This window comes from Rattus norvegicus, chromosome X (genome assembly GCF_036323735.1).
Source record: "Rattus norvegicus strain BN/NHsdMcwi chromosome X, GRCr8, whole genome shotgun sequence".
NCBI classification, from domain to species: Eukaryota; Metazoa; Chordata; class Mammalia; order Rodentia; family Muridae; genus Rattus; species Rattus norvegicus.
This window is the reverse complement of record NC_086039.1, coordinates 104,874,850-104,898,172: the sequence shown is the minus strand read 5'-3', so window position 1 is coordinate 104,898,172 and position 23,323 is coordinate 104,874,850. Positions and strand designations below refer to the sequence as shown.

General features: G+C 39.8%; 1 protein-coding gene and 1 long non-coding RNA gene across 7 annotated transcripts in view; one reads left to right on the top strand and one right to left on the bottom strand.

The window, feature by feature from the left end:
• LOC102555540 (uncharacterized) overlaps window positions 1-14,514 on the bottom strand; it is a 23,640-nt gene extending 9,126 nt beyond the window's left edge. The window contains exons 1-3 of one of the 2 annotated variants that reach the window (XR_010061546.1): window positions 14,062-14,514; window positions 11,167-11,389; window positions 8,397-8,481 (exon numbers count right to left, since the gene is read on the bottom strand). This is a non-coding gene — a long non-coding RNA (uncharacterized LOC102555540). The remainder of the gene's footprint in view (window positions 1-8,396; window positions 8,482-11,166; window positions 11,390-14,061) is intronic. The other variant, XR_597710.4, reaches the window with a different exon arrangement.
• Window positions 12,227-23,323, top strand: Morf4l2 (mortality factor 4 like 2). 5 transcript variants are annotated; one of them, NM_001007714.1, is given in 4 exon segments: window positions 12,227-12,296; window positions 16,122-16,211; window positions 20,585-20,685; window positions 21,758-23,323. In NM_001007714.1, a coding segment is annotated over 1 exon segment (867 nt). In that variant the 5' UTR covers window positions 12,227-12,296; window positions 16,122-16,211; window positions 20,585-20,685; window positions 21,758-21,781; the 3' UTR covers window positions 22,649-23,323.

Below are 23,323 nucleotides of genomic sequence, written 5' to 3'. Positions count from 1 at the left end.
AATTGCTTTATACAGCACTTTGCTTGGTGGAGGTAAGGAGATACTGTTTCTACTGTTGCTTTAAATTTAGGAAAATCAAAACTGTATTGTCTATGATGTTCAGAGATAAGCCATTTAATGTCAAGGGGTACTCCAAGTATATTTTTGAGGATATATTATTTGGCCTTTTTAATACCATAATGAAAATCTCTGCCACAGACAACTTAAGAGAGAAAAGATTTATTTGGGCTCATAATTTCAGTGGGTTCAGTCCACAGTCTCACTGTCCCATGTGTGCTTAAGAAAAGTATCTTGAGGATAACCGTGAGAGCACTTCACATCATGACTAACAAACATGGGAAGTGTTCACTGGAGAGTCTACAGAAGGCAGAGAGAGGGGACTGCTGATGCTCTGCTGGCTTTCTCTTCTTTCCCATTGGATTCAGTCTGAGACCCTCACCCATGACATGGTGCCACCCACATTAAGAGTAGACTGTCCTCCCTGACACTGCCTTCACAGAAGCACATCCAGATGTGCCCTCACCATGGGAAGAAATAGGCTAAAGTGAAAAACAGCTGTGCCAAAGAAGCCCAATAATTCAGTATCTTTCTTACTGTAATGTCCTTTTCAACCAATGTATAGAATTCCAAAGTCTATGTTAACGTACCTTCCTTTACATGTATTAACATCATCCACTGGCTAATCTCTGACATATCAGTCCTCAGTTTCTTACTATTCTTGAGCCACTTCAGGTAAGAGACTCACTGCCAGATACAGCTCAGACAATTAAGAGCAAGAAGGCTTGTGACTTTGGTCAGTGTAATACATCTGTTATCTTCAATGCATTTGACATTCATCTCATTTTCACAGAGTAACAAATATCTGACTCTTTTAGAAAACTAGTATTTTACAGTCTTTCCTGTAAGACACCCCCAATCAACACATCACAATGCCTTTTAGTTCTAGCACCTGACACAACACAAGGATCTTCCGTAATCATTTAATCTTGTCTCTTTATCAAACATAAGGTTGTTGAGGGCTTGACTAAAAGCTCAGGCCCTCCTTTTAACTTCCCTTTGTTCTCCAACAAAGTATCACTTATTACCTACACAAGTTCATTTTGGATCTGCCCTGGCTAATGGTAATTTGTAGGGGTGATTTATGACCATTTAGTCCCCCAACCTCTGCCTTTCTCATCTTTTGCCTGATACAATATAAAGAAAAAGAGAACATAATTTTGGTATGATCTAGGACAATATTAGGGATATAAAAAGGTCATACTGAGCGCTACTTATAGAAATTCAAAGTTTTCTTCACCAAAGCTTCCTCATGAATTTAGGGATCCATGATATTTATACTTCTTTTAGCTTTCTTCTAGTAGGAACCACCAGTTGATAGGCCTGAGATTCAGGATGCTCCTTTAAGGGAGGAGACAATGTAGTTTCTCAATATCATTATCCTCTTATGAAATATACACTGTTGACTACCTGTCTTATCTCACTAGGATTTCAAATTTCAAGTTTATGAACTTTCTTCACCCAAAAGCGACCTAATAGAGAAGAGCAATTAATCACAGACTTAAGTTCTTTTGCTTCTGTTATATACATAAAGCTTTCTTAGATATATTCTGGGGGTGGAGTCATGCTCAGAGAATAGGAGTCAATTAAGAAAAACAGGTCAAAAACGAATGAATGTCTTCAAAATGTCACTGATACCATGTCTGATGCTACTCTTTTTTTTTTTTTTTTTTTATTAACTTGAGTATTTCTTATATACATTTCGAGTGTTATTCCCTTTCCCGGTTTCCGGGCAAACATCCCCCTCCCCCCTCCCCTTCCTTATGGGTGTTCCCCTCCCAACCCTCCCACCATTGCCGCCCTCCCCCCATAGACTAGTTCACTGGGGGTTCAGTCTTAGCAGGACCCAGGGCTTCCCCTTCCACTGGTGCTCTTACTAGGATATTCATTGCTACCTATGGGGTCAGAGTCCAGGGTCAGTCCATGTATAGTCTTTAGGTAGTGGCTTAGTCCCTGGAAGCTCTGGTTGCTTGGCATTGTTGTACTTTTGGGGTCTCGAGCCCCTTCAAGCTCTTCCAGTTCTTTCTCTGATTCCTTCAATAGGGGACCTATTCTCAGTTCAGTGGTTTGCTGCTGGCATTCGCCTCTGTATTTGCTGTATTCTGGCTGTGTCTCTCAGGAGCGATCTACATCCGGCTCCTGTCGGTCTGCACTTCTTTGCTTCATCCATCTAGTCCAATTGGGTGGCTGTATATGTATGGGCCAAATGTGGGACAGGCTCTGAATGGGTGTTCCTTCAGTCTCTGTTTTAATCTTTGCCTCTCCCTTCCCTGCCAAGGGTATTCTTTTTCCTCATTTAAAGAAGAAGTGAAGCATTCACATTTTGATCATCCGTCTTGAGTTTCGTTTGTTCTAGGGATCTAGGGTAATTCAAGCATTTGGGCTAATAGCCACTTATCAATGAGTGCATACCATGTATGTCTTTCTGTGATTGGGTTAGTTCACTCAGGATGATATTTTCCAGTTCCAACCATTTGCCTACGAATTTCATAAACTCGTTGTTTTTGATAGCTGAGTAGTATTCCATTGTGTAGATGTACCACATTTTCTGTATCCATTCCTCTGTTGAAGGGCATCTGGGTTCTTTCCATTTTCTGGCTATTATAAATAAGGCTGCAATGAACATAGTGGAGCACGTGTCTCTTTTATATGTTGAGGCATCTTTTGGGTATATGCCCAAGAGAGGTATAGCTGGATCCTCAGGCAGTTCAATGTCCAATTTTCTGAGGAACCTCCAGACTGATTTCCAGAATGGTTTTACCAGTCTGCAATCCCACCAACAATGGAGGAGTGTTCCTCTTTCTCCACAACCTCGCCAGCATCTGCTGTCACCTGAGTTTTTGATCTTAGCCAATCGCACTGGTGTGAGGTGAAATCTCAGGGTTGTTTTGATTTGCATTTCCCTTATGACTAAAGATGTTGAACATTTCTTTAGGTGTTTCTCAGCCATTCGGCATTCCTCAGCTGTGAATTCTTTGTTTAGCTCTGAACCCCATTTTTTAATAGGGTTATTTGTTTCCCTGCGGTCTAACTTCTTGAGTTCTTTGTATATTTTGGATATAAGGCCTCTATCTGTTGTAGGGTTGGTAAAGATCTTTTCCCAATCTGTTGGTTGCCGTTTTGTCCTAACCACAGTGTCCTTTGCCTTACAGAAGCTTTGCAGTTTTATGAGATCCCATTTGTCAATTCTTGATCTTAGAGCATAAGCCATTGGTGTTTTGTTCAGGAAATTTTTTCCAGTGCCCATGTGTTCCAGATGCTTCCCTAGTTTTTCTTCTATTAGTTTGAGTGTGTCTGGTTTGATGTGGAGGTCCTTGATCCACTTCGACTTAAGCTTTGTACAGGGTGATAAGCATGGATCGATCTGCATTCTTCTACATGTTGCCCTCCAGTTGAACCAGCACCATTTGCTGAAAATGCTAGTCTGATGCTACTCTTCAACGAAGTGATAACCAATAAGGAGTTTAGCTACACTACTACATGCTCTCTATTCATCTTCGGGGTGACGGGCATGTTGTGAAAGATCATAGGTAAGCATCACCCCTTTGACAACCCCATTTGCTAGTGTCTTAGCCACCTGGGACGCATGGTTTAAAAACAGTCCAATTCCGTAGCCTAGCATTAATTCCTACCCCAGTGTAAGGATGTCTAATTGTCTTTGGAAGCTATTTTTAAAACTACACTCTTGCTTTAGACTTACTCATAGTACAAGGGAGGTCCTATAATCTATTGTTAAACCCAAGCATTTTTCCCGTAAGTTCCCCTACTGTGTTTGATTAAAAGATAAAATTTGTTGGACCATTTGCCTAGTAAGGTGATTTTCAGAAGGACAAGGAACAGCTACTGCCTGAATGCCCTTCTAGACATGCTGTACCATGCCATTTTGTATCTACAAGAAGAGGGAAAGTGTGTTGTACACTGGCGTAAGTATTAATTCTCCGAGTCCCCGTTACACAGAAGGTCTACTTATGAGACTGAATTTCTTTGCAGGCTCTAGTATTATAAAATCTCCCTCACTAAACCCTTCACCAGTAATTTCCAGCTACCACTGAGTGACCTGTGAGAGGTATTCATGCATTTAGGAGCATTATTTAGACAGACAGAAGGTCTTCATCTGTAGCTATCAGAAAATGCTTGGGAAAATGAAGGAAGGCAAAAGAAATCGCAGCTGACTGAGCAAGTGCAGCTATAGCAACATGAGCATCCGGTAATACTGCAAATCTCTCTGCTTAAGAGGACCAAGAGATAAATCTTCTTACTTTGTGCAGGCAAGGAGTCATAGGAATAACTGAGGTAGAGAACATGAAACCACAAGACAATGGGAGGAAGTGTCTGGAGTATGTATGCTAAGGTTTGCATTCATGTTATTCTTTGCAGAGGTCAGTGGTCCTTCAGGAGCTAGAAATGTAGCCTAGTGCTTGCCTAACATGTAAGAATTTCTAGTATCAAAATAAAATAGCAATTTTAAAATATTTTTCTCCTTTTACAGTTGAAAATTTTCAAAGATTTCTCTTCATGCATAGGAATACAATCAACCTTTAGACTAGCTTTCACCTCCCAATATTATGTCATCGCCTCTGAATTAATTCACAAATGTTCATGAAGTACTTGCCATCACATGCTAAGTACTATACAAAATACATAGACTCCATTGTGAAGAGAAAAACCTCCTCCCCTCAGAGCTCCTATAGTGTGGCATGAGAGAGAAAAGTAGAAAAATAGAGAAAATGTTTCGGGTATTATAGACAATCTATCTGTGGTGGAAGTTAGGAAAAGCGGACATCCTACAAGTCTTTCATGAGTACAGAGACTTATGAACTGCAAAAAGAGAAAGGAACAAAAAGAAAAACATCCAAAGAAATGAAGAAGTTAGGAGTAAGACAGTTTTTGTTTGGTTGTTGTCATGGTTTACATAAACAGCCCTGGCTACCCTGGAACTCACTCTGTAGACCAGGCTGGCTTCAAATTCTCAGAGATCCACCTACCTCTACCTCCAGAGCCAAGCAGGAGTAGAGCAGTTTTAAAAGGGAGGGAACAGATACACGAGTTTTTCAAAAAAGGAGAAAGAAGAGGAGGGGAGGAGGAGAAAGAGTAGGAAGAAGAGGAAGAGGAAGAGGAGAAGCAGGAGAAGATACAATCAAACAACCCTTCCTGGCTTATAGTATAGAGAACAAATGTACTGAAAAAAGCTTAGTTTATCAAGTAAAAATGGTGGCATCCTGAAAGGGCAAAAGCAGTGGGTGCTATAGGAACATAAAGCAAGATACTTAACTTGGTCCTGGAGATAAGGTAGGATCTACTGGGAGGGAGTGATACTTAAAGGGAGACTTGAATACTGGAGTAGACATCATGAGGAGTTTAAGAGGGTGAGAAATGTGGCACACTAACTTACTGATTCGGCCAAAGGAGGTCTCAGTTTTACTAATAATTTTGTTCTGTCCACAATTCCAGATACCTTTTCTTCATAGCCAAATCATGTCTAACTTATAATTCTCTCAAATCTCACCTTCTAGGATCATAGCCAGAAACGTTGCTTCAATACTTCTATTCCAAATTTGTCACTTAGTATTTTAGAAGGTCTATTTGCTGAGCAGAGTGGTGCATGCCTGTAATCCTAGCACTGTGGAGGTAGATGCAGGGGGGTAAAAAATTCGAGGCCATCCTTGGCTACATAACAAGTTCAAAGCTAGCCTAGGCTACATGAGACCCTGTCTCAAAAACAAACAAACAAAAATTCTATTTGGTATTATTAAGACTCAACTTCACACATATCCCTAAATTCCTTACAAACCTTCGAATATGTGAACTATCTTCTATTATTTTAGCATCACCCAGGATATATAGAATGGTGATACGCATGTATGTATGTTTGTAAATGAAAGGGTGGATGATACACGGGAGTCTCTGAAACCTCCTTCATAATTCACTATGACACGGCACATGTACACAAGTAAAGGGGTCTGTTTTCCCCAAAAGAATTCTACTAATTTCATCCAAAGACCTAAGATCTAAAATAGACAACTCCTTCCCAATAGTCTTTGCTCCTCACCCCCTTGCAATTCTGCCCCTTCCCCCACTCTACCTTCTATTGTTTCTTCTGTCTCCTGGTTGTCAGCCAGGATGAGAAAATGGTCTAGCTGTCCTCAGAGACTTACACCAGCCTGGACTGCTCTGCAGTGCCATGAAGGGCCAGGACTTTTGTTTACAGCTGGGAGCCTGATGAGTTGGTAAGCACAGCTGACAGCCCCACTCTGGAGCAAACATCAATTTTCCTCTGTCCTCTCAGCCAAGTTTCACAGACCAGCTCTATTGAAAGCTGGCTGTACCTCCTGGATCTCCCTAATGTCCCAGCCGCAACCCTAGGCTGGAAGCAGCTGAGTGGATCTCAGCTTTGTACCTTTTAGGAGCTGTTCTTACTCTCTTCTCTGTCCTTAATTACTAACCATCTTATCTCAACCTCATGGTCTGGAAGGAACATGTCCTCCTAAGTCCCCATACCCTAAGTCCTATCTGCTCTCTGGCTGTAGTGTATAAACACCCTTAAACACTTATTCACCATATGGTAGCACACTGCTGCAAGTAGATCAAAACCACTGTTTCAGTGTGTGGTTTGTAGAATCTACCTTTCCAAGTCGAGTGGAAAGATACTTTGTCTTTAAAGGCTCGCACTTTCACACACATGTGCTCACACACAGCCTTTGCTTTCTGATGGTTGTCCTACTCTTAAAAACTGTAAACAAGGTAGGAAAAAAATCTACAAATAGGTAACGACACCCTCTGTCACACATTCCACAGTCTGACCTGTTTCCACACGAGCTTTGCCTTCTGGAAGCTAAAAAGCTCCAGTACATTCTTAGTTCCTTGCCCCTAGCTTCCATTTGCCTGTGTTTCTTCTGCCTCTGGCTAGTAATTTAGCCAATTCGCTGGTTTCTTTCTGTGCTTTTCAACCTCTCTCTGCTCCTAAATTCCTGATAATTGGGAGAGCTCATTACAGCAAGGCTCCCCATGGTGCCTGGTGGAGAAGAGACTATCCTTTGAGGGGACCTTATCAATCTCCAGTAAAAAGAGTTTTGTTTCTTTTTTTCAATTTGACTCACTCCCTAAATCTGACATGGTCCATCCCTACTAAAGAATATACATTTCACTCAATGTCTTGGTTAAATAAGTACTCTTCTAAATCCATGTTTATAGTCTAAACCATAACTGATCATTTCTTCTTCTTTAAGGAATAATTTTATCAAGGGAATATTCAGAACTAAAGTAAGGAAATAGTACAAGCCACCTTATATCTACCATTAAACAACTTAGAAATGTACTTTCAAGTACTACTGGCTTGTCCTTTTAAACATGGCAGCTATTATAGCTTCAAAAGCTATAACTTTATCACTTCTAGGAAACTGAACACTATAGGTATAAACTTACAAACATAAGAGACTTAGCTGGGGAAAACATGATTCAATACAACTACCTGAGGCAAAGTTTGAACCACAGGCATCAACAATGACTGGCGAAAATCGTCTTTATCTTTCTGAGTTAATGTATACTGTGGGTGGCTTTACATGATCCCTCTAAGTAAAGTGTATTGCTGACAAAACGAGAATTTTGGCACGATTCAAGCTAAACTATTAACTCAGAGGGAGAAAAACAAGGGATCATGTGCAAGTCTGGAATCTGAAGGTCATCTAAGGTCATCACTGACAAGGTTCAATTCTCAGCTTGGTCATTTGAAATAAGTTTTTTGATGTCAAATGAAGCCATGAGGTGGTAGCTTAATTACAGAAAAGAGATACCACTAAAAGGACAAACCTTTTCTGCCATAGGCTAACAAGCTATACAAATCCAGAGAAATTTGTAGGACTGGCTTTATGAAATTCCCATAGACTGAGGCAGTATGAATAAACAAAAGAAAGATATCCTTATTATAGAAATGCCATTGTGTTTAGCCTTGAAATATTAGGATTAGTTTTTAACTTGTATATTAAATAGTCATTTTAAGAAATTAGATAAGATAATCAGAACCAGTCTTTAAAAAAAACTTTTTTTAAGACTTATGTATTTATATGTGCATGAGTGTTTTGCCTACATATATGTATGTACATCACATGTGTGCCTGGTGCCCACAGGGGTTCACAAAAAGGTGTCAAGTCCCCTAAAACTGGAGTTACAGATGCTTATGAGCCACAATAAAGGGGCTAGGAACTGAACCCTAGTCTTCTGCAAGAGCAACAAGCTTTCTTAACTGCTGAGCCGTCTGTCCAGCTTCTACTTGATATTTTGAAAGTGTGGTTCTGCTCTGAGACTGGAACACCTATATATTGACTAACATCTGTCTACATTACCAGTCTCAGGGAATCTGATGTCCTCCTCTGGCCTCTTGCAGACGCATACAAGATACATAGACGTACGTACATGTAGATGAAGCACCTATACAAGTAAAATAAATAAAATTATACACGCATACACATGTGATAGGATAACAAAAAAAGCTTAGGAAAAAGCACTTTTGTTTAGTACCCATGAGAAATGGGAGGACACTGGGTATAAACAACAAAACATTGATCAACACTGACCACTACCTTTCAGACTAAGGAAGGTTTTATTATTCCCAAGGTAATACAAATAAGAATCATGTATACCAACAGGCAACTTATATGCTGCACAGTAGTGCTCAACTAAGAGCAAAATTCCTGGCCAAAATGTCTTTTTCAACTAACTGCCTTGGTGAGGTTATCAGCAGGGGTAAGAAAGGGGAATTTTCCTCACTGTTCCACTGGAGTGCACACATCTCTGCAATTTGTCTGCCCTTAGGTGACCTATGACTCTGATTACCACAAAGGCATTGGATGAGCTAATGGTGGCCTTGCAAATTAATACAGGGCTCATGGAGCCACTGAATTTTCTGTGAAGGCTGAGACCGTAAATAGTTTCTGTCTGGCCTTAGGCCTTAGAACCAAACTAAATTAAGCTATCTTTCTTTTCCAGTTGAAATCATGTAAAGACAACAGTGCAGCTGTAAATTCTAAAGAATATTTCTTATTTTCTGAGAACCGACTGTAAATCAGGAATCTACTTGAGGCTTTATCCCACTAATAAGTTAAGGTTACGCGGGGGATATTCGCATTGATGGGGCAACACAGCATAACAGGAAAAAGCCTGGCCTTCAAAGTCAGGAACAAGTCTGTCCTGGCTCTGCAATCCACTGCTTGAGCAACTTTAGGTGACTGTTTAACTTCTCTGGGCTTCTGCAAGGATTTGCTAAGATAAGAGATGGAAAAGTCTGAGTCTTGTGCTATCTTGAAAACAGGAAACATTGTTTCTAGGCCATTTTTCCTTACCACTCTGACTCTAACACTAATTCCCATTATTCACGTTCTTGTTCTTACAATCCTACTCAGTAAAGCACAAGGATAAATCTATTAGAACATTGCAGCACCAGCAGTCAAAATGTAGATTCCAGTGCCAGACATACCCTTCTTAAAGTACCTCAGGTAACCTGCCTCTGTCTCCTGAACATAGCAATAAAATGAAGCACCCCAGCTCTGATCTTGAGAAGAGCAGAGACAAAAAAAAAACAAACAAACAAAAAAAAAAACAAAAAAAAAAACCAAAAAACAAAAAACAAACCACCTTTTAGGAGCATCTGTCAAGAGATATGCACTATGCTAGGCCCTTTACATACCTTCTCTCATCTAAATCAGAGTGGCCCAGCAGAGCATTCTGTGATGGTGAAAATGATCTATATCTAAATTTAGACAACAGTTTAGTAACATTATATAGGCAGAACAACCAACTGCACCGATTTTTTTATCCTAATGAATTTTAACTTAAATAGCCATATATGTTAGCTGGATACTGTATTATACAGGGTGGCTGATAAGAACATGAAATGTTTGTTTCCATGTAATAGGTGGTGACACTAAAGTTTAGAAAATTTAGGAGAACTTGTTTTAAGAAATAATTTAAATTTTAACTTTGAAATCTGAAACACTTCTGTTTTCAAGCACATAGTTATTCTACACAGCACCACAATGTGGTGTGTCATAGTACTTGGTCAGCCTCACTCAAGGTTGAATTCCTTGAATTGGTACTAACAGTGCTCAATGAGCCAAAATCCTGCCACTGGAATGGCTTAGAGGAGGGAGCCTGAAGAGTACATGTCTGGTGTCAGGTTGAAAACTGGTCAAAATAGAACAGAGAAACTTTTCCACATTTCCTCTTGGATCAAAAGCATCAATATCTCACAAATAAAAAAATAAGAAAAATCACTTAAATAGGATGTAAACCAGAGAACTTGAAAGCTCAATACTAGAATCCCAAATGCCATGAATGATCTAGTAATTCAGTAAAAGTATTCATTTATTACTTGTAAATTACATATGAATGAAAATAACTGGTAAGTTATTCTAGTAAGAACTCGCTGTCACCACTATAAAATGATGCAGTCACCTAAGTTATAAGCTATAACTTAGTGTATATAAGCTATATATAAGCTATAAGTTATTAGTGGGACTAGAGTGTATAAAGCAATAGAGTAACTCATAAATGAGTTTTCAAAACTGTGTTTATCATACATAAAACATATGACATGCACCAAAAAATGGTAACTACAGAATAGAAAGAGCACTGAGAGATAAGAAATAAAGAGACTACTCCTGAGCTTTTGTGTGATGCCCTATTACAGAATGGAGAAGAGACAACATATGAAAAGCATCAAGCTATTTTTCCATATTTGATTTGCTTTCCTAATGGTGTTTTTAATGGTTCAGTCAACAGTAGTCAAAGTGGGAAACAATATATAACGTATAGTTTCAGACTCTGAAAGAGGAATACTAATGGTGACACTTAATGTGCAATTTCTTAATCAGCAAAACAAGACAGATACAATGCAGGGTATATCGCAAAATATTTTGCTACACGTTCTATGGCACCCTCTAGTGGTGTCCAAAAACGAGTGTTGAATTGTAGCCCTCCAAAGCAGTGGTTCTCCAATTTTAGAGTGCATTGGATTTACTAGAACAATTTGTAGTGGATGGCCAAGCTCCATCCAGAAAACCTTTGATTTGTGAGACATAAAGCAGGGCCTATGAATCTAATATTCTGATAACTTACCGAGTTTTACTGATGCTTCTGATTTTTGGAGAACCGCTCTAAAAAACCTTTCCCCTTTGCAGCTGAAGACGTGGCTCAGCCATTAAGACCACTTGCTGCTCTACCAGAAGACCCGAGTTAGGTTCCCAGCATCCATGTCAGGTGTCTCAGAACAGCCAGTAATCCCAGCTCCGGAGGATCCAGTGCCTCTGACTTCTGAACACATACACATGTGTAGAAATACCTAATTAAAAACAGTAAAATTAAAATCTTTTAAAAAACCTTCACCCTCGGGTGGATAAATACATATAATTAGTGCCTGAAACCTATTTTTGGCTGATTATAATGTAGTACAATTCTGTTAAGAAAAAGAAATACCTATGGGAAGGAATTTAATACATCTGAAATATAGAAAATATTAAAAAAAAAATCGATGGTCTGACTGGGGAGATGTCCGGGGAGGGGTAAATGTCTGCTGCTCAAACAGGAGGGCCTAAGTTCAGTTCCCCAGCATATATATAAAAGCTGAACACAGGGCACTGATCTATAACCCCAGTGTTTTAAGGGGGGCTGTTGGTAGAGACAGGCAGATCCTGGGAGTTCAGTGACAAGCCAGAATAGCACATAGAGTAACTCCGAGTTTACTCAGACCCTTCTGTAAAAAAATAAGGCGAACAGCAATAGAGGAAAAGACGTAAAGAAAGGTGAACTTTAGCCCCAAAATGCACAGGCCACACAGGTACATAAATTAAAAAAAACCACACACACCTCAGGGCTATGTTATTATGCGCTCTGAAACCTAAGTGAAATGTTTTACTATTTCCTATCTGACTCTAAAAACACAACCGAGTTTTTCGGAATGTAATGAGAATAGTAAAAAGAAATGCCCTTTGTCTTACAAAAACAGCTTAGTCAGGAGGAGGTCCAGGACACCCAAGGCTGTACCTGATAACCAGCCCCCAATGACATCAGTCACTAAGATAACCAGACACAGGACAAGAATCCCATGACGCCCGCTACACAGCGAGTATATAAGCAGGAAGATCGAGCGCATCGGTCTTTTGCTGCACACCTGGAGACACACCTTGAGCTGCCCTGCAGCCAGAGAGTCTCCTCGGGCTCCTGCATCGGAGACTAGGCCTGATCTTCAGGTAAGGGCGTCACAAACGTGAGCTCCCTTGGGAAAACTGTAGTTAAGAACCAAGAGTGTTGTGTGATGACTCTCGCCATGATAAAATAGAATTTTTGGTATACTAAGCTTCTACCTACTTGCTTAGGAGGGCACAGAACCATCACATAAAATTGGGGTGTAAACACCCATACCTGATAAGTTTGAAGAGGAAGATAATCCGCAATGCTGAGGTCTAACTTTACCTCCGAGTTACCTTTACAGACTGACTAGAGGAATTGTTAAGTACTGAAAAGCGGGCAAAAAGCAAAAAGAATATTCTTTCATGGATTTATTTATGCAGAGACAGGGTCTCAATATATAATCTATGCGGCCTTTAATCTAGGGCCCTCCTTCTGCTCAAGTGCTCATACAGCTCACAAAGGGTTTTAGCATCAGAATTTAGGCCCATGTATCAATCCTGAGTAAAATCAAAAGGCAAGGGAGAAAGAAATGCAAGAAGAACAGATGACTTTTTCTCTTTAAGGAAATTAACCAAAATATTCAGATATGTAATTCCTTGCCTAGTATTATTACTTCACAGAACTTGATTTTATTCTTAAGAATTTTATATATATATATATATATATATATATATATATATATATATGAGTCATCCAGAGATTACGGATCCTGTAAGAAGTGGGTGGAGCAAAAAATTAAATCTCACAATCCCTGGGAACCCAGCAGTAAATCCTTTGCTGGGATTTGGTGACATCTAGTGGCAGATTCAAGAGGTATAATGCTCATCCAATGAACTTTCTGGAAAACTGACCGAATGTATATTGGATCGCTACGCTTGGAGATTAGGACAAAAGGTAGGTGAGGCTTAGCATCCACGGGAAATTGGCATAGTCTGTATCACTGGGGAATTTTTTTTTTTTTTGGTTCTTTTTTTTTTTTTTCCGGAGCTGGGGACCGAACCCAGGGCCTTGCGCTTCCTAGGCAAGCGCTCTACCACTGAGCTAAATCCCCAACCCCTGGGGAATTTAATTGTCTTTGTTTTCGTTAGAATTATTTCTACCAATTTAGCAATAAACTTGGTGGGGGGCAAAAGGGAGGTTCTCAGTAATCTTGGTGAGGGGCAAAGGTGAGGCCTTGGAGACAGAGAGGGCGGGGTGTACACTTGGAAACTTAAAAGAAACGCCCTTTTACGTTACTAATATAGTTTTGAATGCTCACCATGGAAGAAGTTTATTTTGTTGGACTAAATTGTGGGAATAATAAGCATCTTTAGGGTCTAAAATTAAATCAGACTGGGTGGGGTGGCCGATGCTTTCAATGCCAGCGCACGGGAGGCCGTGAAGAGACAGGTGGGTCTCTTGTGTTCCAGGCCTGCCAAGCCTACGTAGCTAGAACAGGCCTCATAAATAAAGAAAATAAAATAAAATAAAATAAAAAAGAAAGAGCGAGCAAAGAAAGATAAAAAGGGGGGATTAAATTAAATCAGCAGGCTTTTCTAACAAAAGGCCTTTACCTCTGTACTAGTACTTTCTTGGGTCTTATTTATTAATGCAGTTTGCAAACATCAAAAGGCAGAAATGCACCAAAATGAGGGACCTCACCTACACACACTCTCAGGGCCCCTCCCGCCACCGCGAGAGCTTGCACGCCTGCGCACACCCATCATCCCCGGCGCCACGAGGGCGGCTGTTCGCCCACACCCACACTCCACAGCCACGCGAGCGTGCCCGCGCGCATACACCCCAGTTCTCAAGGCATCCGGGCATCCGCCCGATGGCACTCACCACCCTCACACGCATACACCTCAAAACCTTCATTTTTCCTTTTGGTTTGGTTGGGTTTTTTTTTTTTCTCCCGTTCTGAGGGTTGCGCAACAGGCTCGGGGGCGTGGCGCTGGTTTGACCTCGCTCTTCCCACTCCCGGGAACCTTAGCTCATTTCCGCCTATCCTATTTCCGCAGGCCACGTCGGCACTTCCTTTCCCTGTGGTGCGGGGGCGGGGGAGGGGGAACGGACCCACAAACCCATAATGCCTCCCTGCAGGAGAGAAGGAGAGCGCGAGGGAAAGAAGGTGGGGGAAAAAAAAAAAACCCACGGCCAGGGGAACTCTGGGTCGTGAAAACGGGCCACGTGAACACGCTGCCCTATAGACTTCTGACCCAACGGCTGTAGCGCACTTGGAGGGCGGGCTAAGAACCTAAAAGGGCGACCGTCATTGGTCGGAGCCCGCACTGAAGAAGGACGCTCATTGGTTTGATTTGGGCCCTAACCATGAAGAAGCAGGTTGCTAGCACCCGCCTTTACTGCGGCGGAGTGTCACTGCTGACGTGGGGGCGGTGGTCCAATCATTTGGGTATGGAACATTCTAAAACTTAGACAAGATGGCTAGGATTGGCTGAAGGGCTAAGCCCGCCTCCAGGGTGACGTGTCTGCCTATGGATATCAGTTGCCAGAGAAACCTGGCTTTACTATGGCGGTTGGAGGAGCAGCGGTGGTCACACGTCGGCTGCTGGAAAGAACTGGATTCTCGTTTCAGGTTTCGGGGTGGGGGTGGGGAGGAAGGGTCGATGATTTCCTCTTTCCTTCTTGACTTGTAGATAGGATTAACTAGTGCCTTCACATTCAAGCAAAACTGGATGCGTATTCCTGCTCGCCAACGCCCAACTTGGGCAAGGCTCCTTTCTGTGTCTCGGTTTCCATGTTTGTAAAATGGTGATAATAGTAGCTATCTCGGTCGCGGATTCAGATGTGCCTAGTAAAATAGTGCGTGTAAGGCATTCGACGTGAAGCCTGTCTCCGAAAGACAGGAACAATTGTTACTAAAGATAGATATTTCTGAGGAAGAAAAATTTTAAATGACGCAAATTTGCTTGATATCATATCTTTTTCTGTACATCATCCTCTTTCTTCGAAGAAATTATGACGATAGGCATTTATTAAGCCTTACCAATAAAATAATTTGATAGCCCAGAATTACCTCAGAATGGCTGGGGGTCGGAATTTTCCCACATTAAGTCAAAAAGAGAAAGGTAGGGGGACGCGAACGAAAACGAGCTACTTATGAAGCACATGCGAGGAGTAGGCCTTGTTTGAATCCTAATTCGAGCAAACCAATTGTAAAATTTTCTTTAAGACGCATCGGGAATTTTTAAATGCAGGATTAATATTCTTCAATGAAATCAGTGCCAGATTATTTTTTAGAAGCTTATGGTGACGATGTGGTTGTGTTTTTAGATTGCTCTATTTTGTGGAAATAAATATAAATGCTTAGGGATTAAATAATGTCAAAATGGCTTCAAAATACGTGGATGACTAGGATTTGCTTCAGAATAATTTCAGCGGTAGAGAGAGAGATGGGAGGGGTATAATTGGGACCCTAGATTAATAATTGTTTAAACTGAGGGGTGGGCAGATGGGGTTTCTTGTATTTGTCTTTTTCCCATGGTATATATTTGAAATTTTTCTGAATTCTGAAGTCATTTTTTTCGATAGCTTAAAAAAACGTGTGGGGGGGAGCAGTGGGTGGGGTTACAGATGAAACAAGATGGCCTTCAGTTGGTAATTGTTGGAGCTGGATGATGGATTCGCATCCGCTTGTACTGCTCTTCTTTTACAATTTTTTTATTTCACATTATCCTTAATAGAAATTAGTTATTTTTTTTCTAAAATTGATAAACATGCAATAAAGTACATTTATTTGAAAATAAAACCACAAGAAAATAAAATTTGTACATTATTAGCTTTGATGCTCTTTGTGTGAGATAAAATTGTATTTACTGATGGAAAAGAAAATCACCATCTCATATTTTTTTTGTCCTTTTCCATCTCTTTGTTTGACCTTCTAGGTCATCATCAGAAAAGCTAAGTTTGCTATACAGTAAGGATCAGGAGATCTGACCCTGGTTGCAGAACCATTCCTGGTTGCAGAATACAGGGTAAGTGCCTTCCTTCTGGCCTCGTTTCACAAACCAGCTACATCACATAACATTTTTAGATGTGTAGGAATATTTTGAAGATTAATAAGCTGCCATCTGAGAAAGTATGCTATATTCTGAAAGGGGAAGAATAAACAATATAGGCATGTGTAATCCTAGTCTCTTCATTAAAAATTAGTGCTATGTGAAGGCTTCACAGATTCAAATATTACATTATTTTTCTTGAGAACAAATATGGACTTGATGGATTTGATTACTGGCTCTGCCACTTTCTGTGTAATCATGAGCAAAAAAAACTTCCTTTGTTCCAAAATGTCCTCATAAAAGTATTTAAGTATTTTCTATAGTAATACTTAATTTGGCTTTAATACTCATGAAACATTTTATGTATGTATGTAAGCACATTTTTGTAAAGTAATGAATATAATTTTCTTGGAATTATTTTTTTAATTAATATTGTTGGTTTCTTTCATTTTTCCAGAAGCAGCCATTAACTACTAGAACTGAATTCTGAAATTAAGACTTCTGGCTTTTCCAATCAACCTAAAAAAGGTTTAAGGATATTTACTTCCAAGGGAATTTCCAAGAACTATAATTTTAGCTACCATATCCAGCATGCTAAGCATTTTTTATGTAATTTTCCTCTTTTGTTCAGAGTGAAAACAGTATGTTGAGTTGAGAATGGGTCTCAGTTGGTACAGTGCTTCCCTAGCGGACATGAAGGTCCCGGTTTGATCCCAGCACTGCCCAAAGCAGGCATGGTGGCACGTGGCTACAATCTATGGATTTAGGGGATAGAGGCAGAGGATTCAGAAACTCGAGGTCTTCCTCAGTTATATAGGAAGCTTGAATATAGCCTTGGACATGAAATCCTTTTTTCAAAAAAAAAATTGAGTATTTTTAGACTTGGGGAATGTTCCATTATCCAAATGAGAAAGTTGATATATACTTGATTTTAGCCAGAGACTTAAGAGATGAAAACATGATGTAATTAATGTGGCCCCCATCACCTTTAACTAAAAGGTTTACACCAACAAATTGTTGGAATCATTAAATACACGTGTTTATGCCACATACTCACAAATGTACATTTGGAGTCTGGATTCCTGAAGCTATGAAAGGAAGGGGTGTGTCTCAGTCTCTTCATAGCTACATTTTAAAAGGAATTCTATAATGGCCTTAATTTCTCTCCTTTGGAAGGCAGTGTTTGAGCAGAAGGCAGTTTCCTGATAGAGAAGCATAGTAGATCCATAGAACTGGCAAAGCAAGGGCCAGAGAGATCTGAAATGGGAAAGCCTCAAAAAGGAGAAGGTCCTTGCCTTGGACCTTTGGGACTCTGAGTAGTATGCCTGTAAAGCGCACAGTGTACTGTGGTACTGAAGTAAAAAATGAAAGTATGTAAAATCCATGAATGACCACATCACAAAGTCATGAATCAGATGTGTGGCTCAAGTTTGTTTTTTCTCTTTTCCCCTTGTTCTCTCTGCAGTCGGTCGACAGTTTTCATCATTTTCTCTTCTAGATGACCTAATTAAAACCTTGCCTAAAATGTGTACAGATTTTTATGTTTAATGATTTTCTTTGTATAAACTATGGTGTCAATATACAACTAGCTATGTTTATTTAACAAATGGTCTTTGAATGTCTTTGTTCCTTCATAGATCTCTAACTTTTGTGATATTTCTTTCACAGTGACATTCCTTTAGCTAAGATAATCCATATTATGAGTATATCATATTTCATCAAATCACCAGTATTTTCCCACTAAAATAATGCTATGTTGCCCACCTTTTATATGCATTGACAAGTTTTCTAGAGCAACATTAATATCTTTAAATCATATAATGGAACCATTATGATATTGTTGCAAGAACAACCAGAATCATCAGAAGGGCCCAGAAATGGGTGTGGTGGCTCATGCCTATAATTCCAGTGGTAGGAAAGCAGGAGGGTTAAGGTCAATTCCAGGCCAAACTGGGCTCAGAAAGAGAGCAATTTAAAAAGAACATAAATTTCTAAGGCATATATATTTATAAAATAGCATTTCTCATTGAGAAAAGGATAAACTCATTAGTATTGAACATTGATAAAAGATTGCTATAAATTTGGGGGAAACTAAAACCATACTAAAAGATAGTATAGGAATTCATTTCTATAGCATTTGTTTAGCGTTTTTCCTGAGTAAAACGAAGCCAAGGGTTACAAAGAAGCCTGCCAGCTTTGTAACACTGAAGTGTTTAAGTGTACCCAGTCCATAAGACACTAAGAGCGCACACTTCAAGTCTTACAACAACAGAAAAAAAACCATGGTGTTTGTTATGGATCAGTGTGAAACAGGAAGCACCCTAATAGAAAAGGAAATAAAAATACCCATGGAAGAACAAAAGATCTAACCAGTGATTGTATAAAAAGTGGTTTGAAATCATACATATTCAAATAAAGATGCCCCACTACAAGTTAGATTAGCAAGTGAGTTGGGGTTTTTTGGTTTTTGTTTTTTGGTTTTTGTTTGTTTTTTTTGTGGTGAAAGGGGTGTTTGAAGATTGAGGTATAGTTGAATTAGTAAAATGCTTGCTTATCTTTAGTGTGGTTGAAGATGGAAGAATGAACTTAACATGGTTTTGGCTAGGAATACATATTAAAACAGTTCTGAGATAAATTGGGCTACATCACAAAAGCTTCTATGTAGGCAACTACCTTTAATTCCTCTTGGAATATATCCTTCAGAGATAACTTACCTAGTGGTCTTAATATAGTTATGCATTGATGTCTAGTATTGGTTCTTTTTGTAATAATGACATTTGGAACACTGTCTACAACAGTGGAGCTGGGAGCATTAAAAACCTTTAACATCAGACACTAAAGAGCCCTCCAAGGGAAAGCATTGGTCAAAAATAATTTGAAGAGATCCTAGAAAATGATAAATTTACCAAGAGCCAACTCAAAAGGACAAAGGCATATACAAATGGGGGGGTAGATTTCTGTTAACACAGGTGCAAATTGGACAACAATAAGTGTCTTTTAAAGCTATTGAAGGTTGGCAATGTAACTCAGTGGTAGAGCAGAAAAGAATGAAGGTTAGCTTGCTGATGCTTACCAAAGGGTGTGCTGTGGTGTGATTGCTCATTTTAAGTTAGAGTTTTTGAAGGGTAAGCAATTTAGCACCAGGGTAAAAGCCTTAAATGTGTTTATACCTTGCTCCGCTAAATAAATCAGCCAGGAGTGAAACAAATGTCATGGCCTAAAAGGTGTATTTCATAACCTTAACATAACTATGGGAACATAGTTTTCTTTCAATGATTTTTTTTTAAAGTGAGAGCTAAGATTTAATAATACGTGCTTACCTCACAAACCTAAAAAATGATACTTTTCTGGATTATTCTTGAGCTAACTTTAGAGATTGATTAGAAAAATTTTCTACTAGTCTCTGTGCTTCTGCAGAAGATCCAAGGTTATAACACAAGCCCTGTGGTAGGACTTTTATTGTATTTAAGTGAGGGAGAGGAAGTCTGGAGTAGAGTAGGTATGCTAACTGAACTGAACAATGTTTAGTAGTGGGGGATTGGAAGGAAGGACCCACAAAGTGGATTCAAAATTTTAGGACCACACTATGTGCTAATAAGTTCCTTGGTAAGGAAGTACTGATGACCAAGGCAAATGCTCTACTACTGGCTTACATCCCCAGACCTCAGCAGCCTCCAAAACACCTGCTTATTTTAGTAGGTGTTGATCTCTTAAGAAAAATGGGTTATGGTCCTCCAGAGCACTGTAAACAGAAACCCACTCCCCATTCACACATGGATTTTGTTTTTTGAGGTGGTCCTTGGTAAATTAAAGCTGGAATGCCATCCTTTACTCGGGGAAGGGGGTACCCTGAATATGTAACAGACTCATGTTTTACACATTTGCACACTCATTTAAGACAAATGGAATCACACTGTTAATAAGAGCTGTGCTACTAACCCATTTACCTAAGGACATTAAACAGTTTTCAGTGTCAGTATGTAGATAGGCCTCTGCTTAAGTCACTTGGGTATTCTGTAGTGTGCATGTGTAATTTGTATCACCCTTTCCCTGCTGAAGCTGTAAATGTCTGCAGTTCCTCATTGCTCGTGCTACTTTAGTGAACCGCCCTCATTCACATGTAGAAATGGTCATGTGCGGTACTATGCTAGCTGTTCAGTAACATGACATTCTTATAGTAGCCTATAGCAACTAGGAATAGTTTCTTGTGCTTGAATATACATGTCTTCAGTTCCATTTTGCAGATCACACACTATTTTCCTTCCTATATGTAAGGCACATTTGTAACTTTTTCTTACATGATTTTGTAAAAGTTCATCTTCATTGCATATCCCTACTTTCCTTTCTAGGTTGTATTCCCACTTCATCTTTCCAGACCATCCTAGGAGATCTGTAAGATTCCATCTGGGAGATTACTAGGAATCCTTGGAAGGGAGAGAAGGAACATTGTGTAAGTCAAGGGGTTGTCGAATGAGTCAGCCATCGAAGCAGGAGGCTTGTTTTTTAATTCATTTTCACTGAATATTGTTTCTCTTGAAACTCAACCTCTTTATCTTCCAAAGTCACATATCTTCTTACTCTCCGATGGAGGGCTCACCATTTAATCTGTGGTCTCTTGCTAACTCCTCAAATACTTTTTTGTTCTTTACATTTTCTGGAATTCTATGTCTGAAATTCTGCCTGTTTTTTCTTCAGTGAAGAGGTTCACTGGTTCATAGTGTGTGCTATAAGCTACACGATAAGAAATCTCCATTTCTTTACTCTGAGTTTGAACATTCTCTCTTTGAGTGCACACTGAAGATAATAAAAAGTCCAAAACTAATCACCTTTCTCCTCTAAGCAGTTTATATAAATACCATCTCATTTGATGGTGATGGTCATCCATCCTTAAAGCCTGAAAGTTGTCAGTAACTCCTTTCTCAGTTTCTCATCTCTTCTAAAGTTACTAAAAGAGATCTTTTATGCATGTAACTATCAGTGGACTAATCTTGTTTTCTGACAGTGTCAGACAAATCCTTAAAAAAAAATCTGTGCTTTACTAAAACTACCCAGGCTCAGTCGTGCAGAGCCCATTTTGACTCTAACCTTTGATCATTGCATTCCTCTGTGTGAATTCTGTGCCATCGAACTACTCAAGGCCTACCTAGACCTGTATACACAAACCTTTTCTGTTAATTCACCTCCAACTTCCTTATTCCTTTCAAATTCTTATTCTTGTTCCAAAGTCTTGCATTTCAACTCTGCTTCCTTCTATCTCTAAAATTTCTCTAAAATTAAATCCCTATCTTTTAAATAGCATCAAGAGATATATTTGTGGGCGTGTTTATTGAATTATTAGGTGAGGCAAGAGTTGTGGGCATTAGGATAGAATTTTGAGATAGAAAACAGAAAAGCATTTATAAATGGTCCTCTGAAATAGGACCTGAAATCTATATTCCAACAGACTTTAGCATATGTTGTGGTCTGATGGGTCATAAAATCACCATAGTAAACAACCAAATACAATACTTTATGTATTACAGTGGTTGGAATAAAAACAGGGTTGAATGAGTTCCAGAAAGCAGGCTTCTCAAACTCGTGGACAACAATCTGCTGAAGAAGACAACTTTAAGAAACCCACTCGCAGCAATATGCAGAGAAGTAAGATGAGAGGAGCTGCCTCAGGAAAGAAGTCAGCTGGTTCGCAGCCGAAGAATCTTGATCCAGCCCTCCCAGGAAGATGGGGAGGTCGCTCTGCTGAGAACCCCCCTTCTGGTTCTGTGCGGAAGACAAGGAAGAACAAGCAGAAGACTCCTGGCAACGGAGACGGTGGCAGTACCAGTGAAGTCCCCCAGCCTCCTCGGAAGAAAAGGGCACGGGCTGACCCCACTGTGGAGAGCGAGGAAGCATTCAAGAGTAGGATGGAGGTGAAGGTGAAGATCCCTGAAGAATTAAAACCATGGCTGGTGGAAGATTGGGACTTGGTTACTAGGCAGAAGCAGCTGTTCCAGCTCCCTGCTAAGAAGAATGTAGATGCCATTCTTGAGGAGTATGCCAATTGCAAGAAGTCACAGGGAAATGTTGATAATAAGGAGTATGCCGTTAATGAGGTTGTGGGAGGGATAAAAGAGTATTTCAATGTGATGCTGGGCACTCAGCTGCTGTACAAGTTTGAGAGGCCTCAGTATGCTGAGATTCTGCTGGCTCACCCTGATGCGCCAATGTCGCAGATCTATGGGGCGCCACACCTGCTGAGATTATTTGTGAGAATTGGGGCAATGTTGGCCTATACGCCCCTTGATGAGAAAAGCCTGGCACTGTTGCTGGGCTATCTGCATGATTTCCTTAAGTATCTGGCAAAGAATTCTGCCTCTCTGTTTACTGCCAGTGATTACAAAGTGGCTTCTGCTGACTATCATCGCAAAGCCCTGTGAAGGTCTACTGACCGCTCACTATTGTCTGGTATCTGTAAACACTTCTGTTTAGTCCCTCTCATTGTATAATTGATGTTCTTTAAAACTGTCGATGTAAAACAGGGCTTATGTTTCAGTTTGTTTCCTGTTCTGTTGTAGACAGAAAATAAAAGGAGTGCCCAGCTCCTTTCCTCATTTCAAAGTTGCTACCAGTGTATGCAGTAATTAGACAAAGAAGAAGTTCAGTAGACCATTTTATTGCCTAGTTGACAACATTGCTTGAATGCTGGTGGTTCTATCCCTTTGACACTACACAGTTTTCTAATATGTGTTAATGCTACGTGATGAGATGCCCTGGTTCCTAGTGCCAAAGGTTCAACTTACTGTATATACCTGGAAACCCACGCATTTGTGCTTCTTTTTTTTTTTTTTATGGTGCTTGACGTCTGTAAACAGCCCATCCTCTGCAAGTCCATCTTTGTTGTTCCTTAGGCATTCATTCTATCTTTGCTCAAATTGTTGAAGGATGGTGATTTGTTTCCTGGTTTTTGTATTTGAGTCTAATGCACGTTCTAACATGATAGAGGCAATGCATTATTGTGTAGCCACAGTTTTCTGAAAAGTTGATATTTTAGGAATTGTATTTCAGATCTTAAATAAAACTTGTTTCTAAATTTCAAAGCAAAGAAAAAAAAA

What these genes read in the sequence shown, in the direction of transcription:
- Morf4l2 (XM_006257296.5), top strand. Translation starts at nt 21,782, where the DNA reads ATGAGTTCCAGAAAGCAGGCTTCTCAAACTCGTGGACAACAATCTGCT.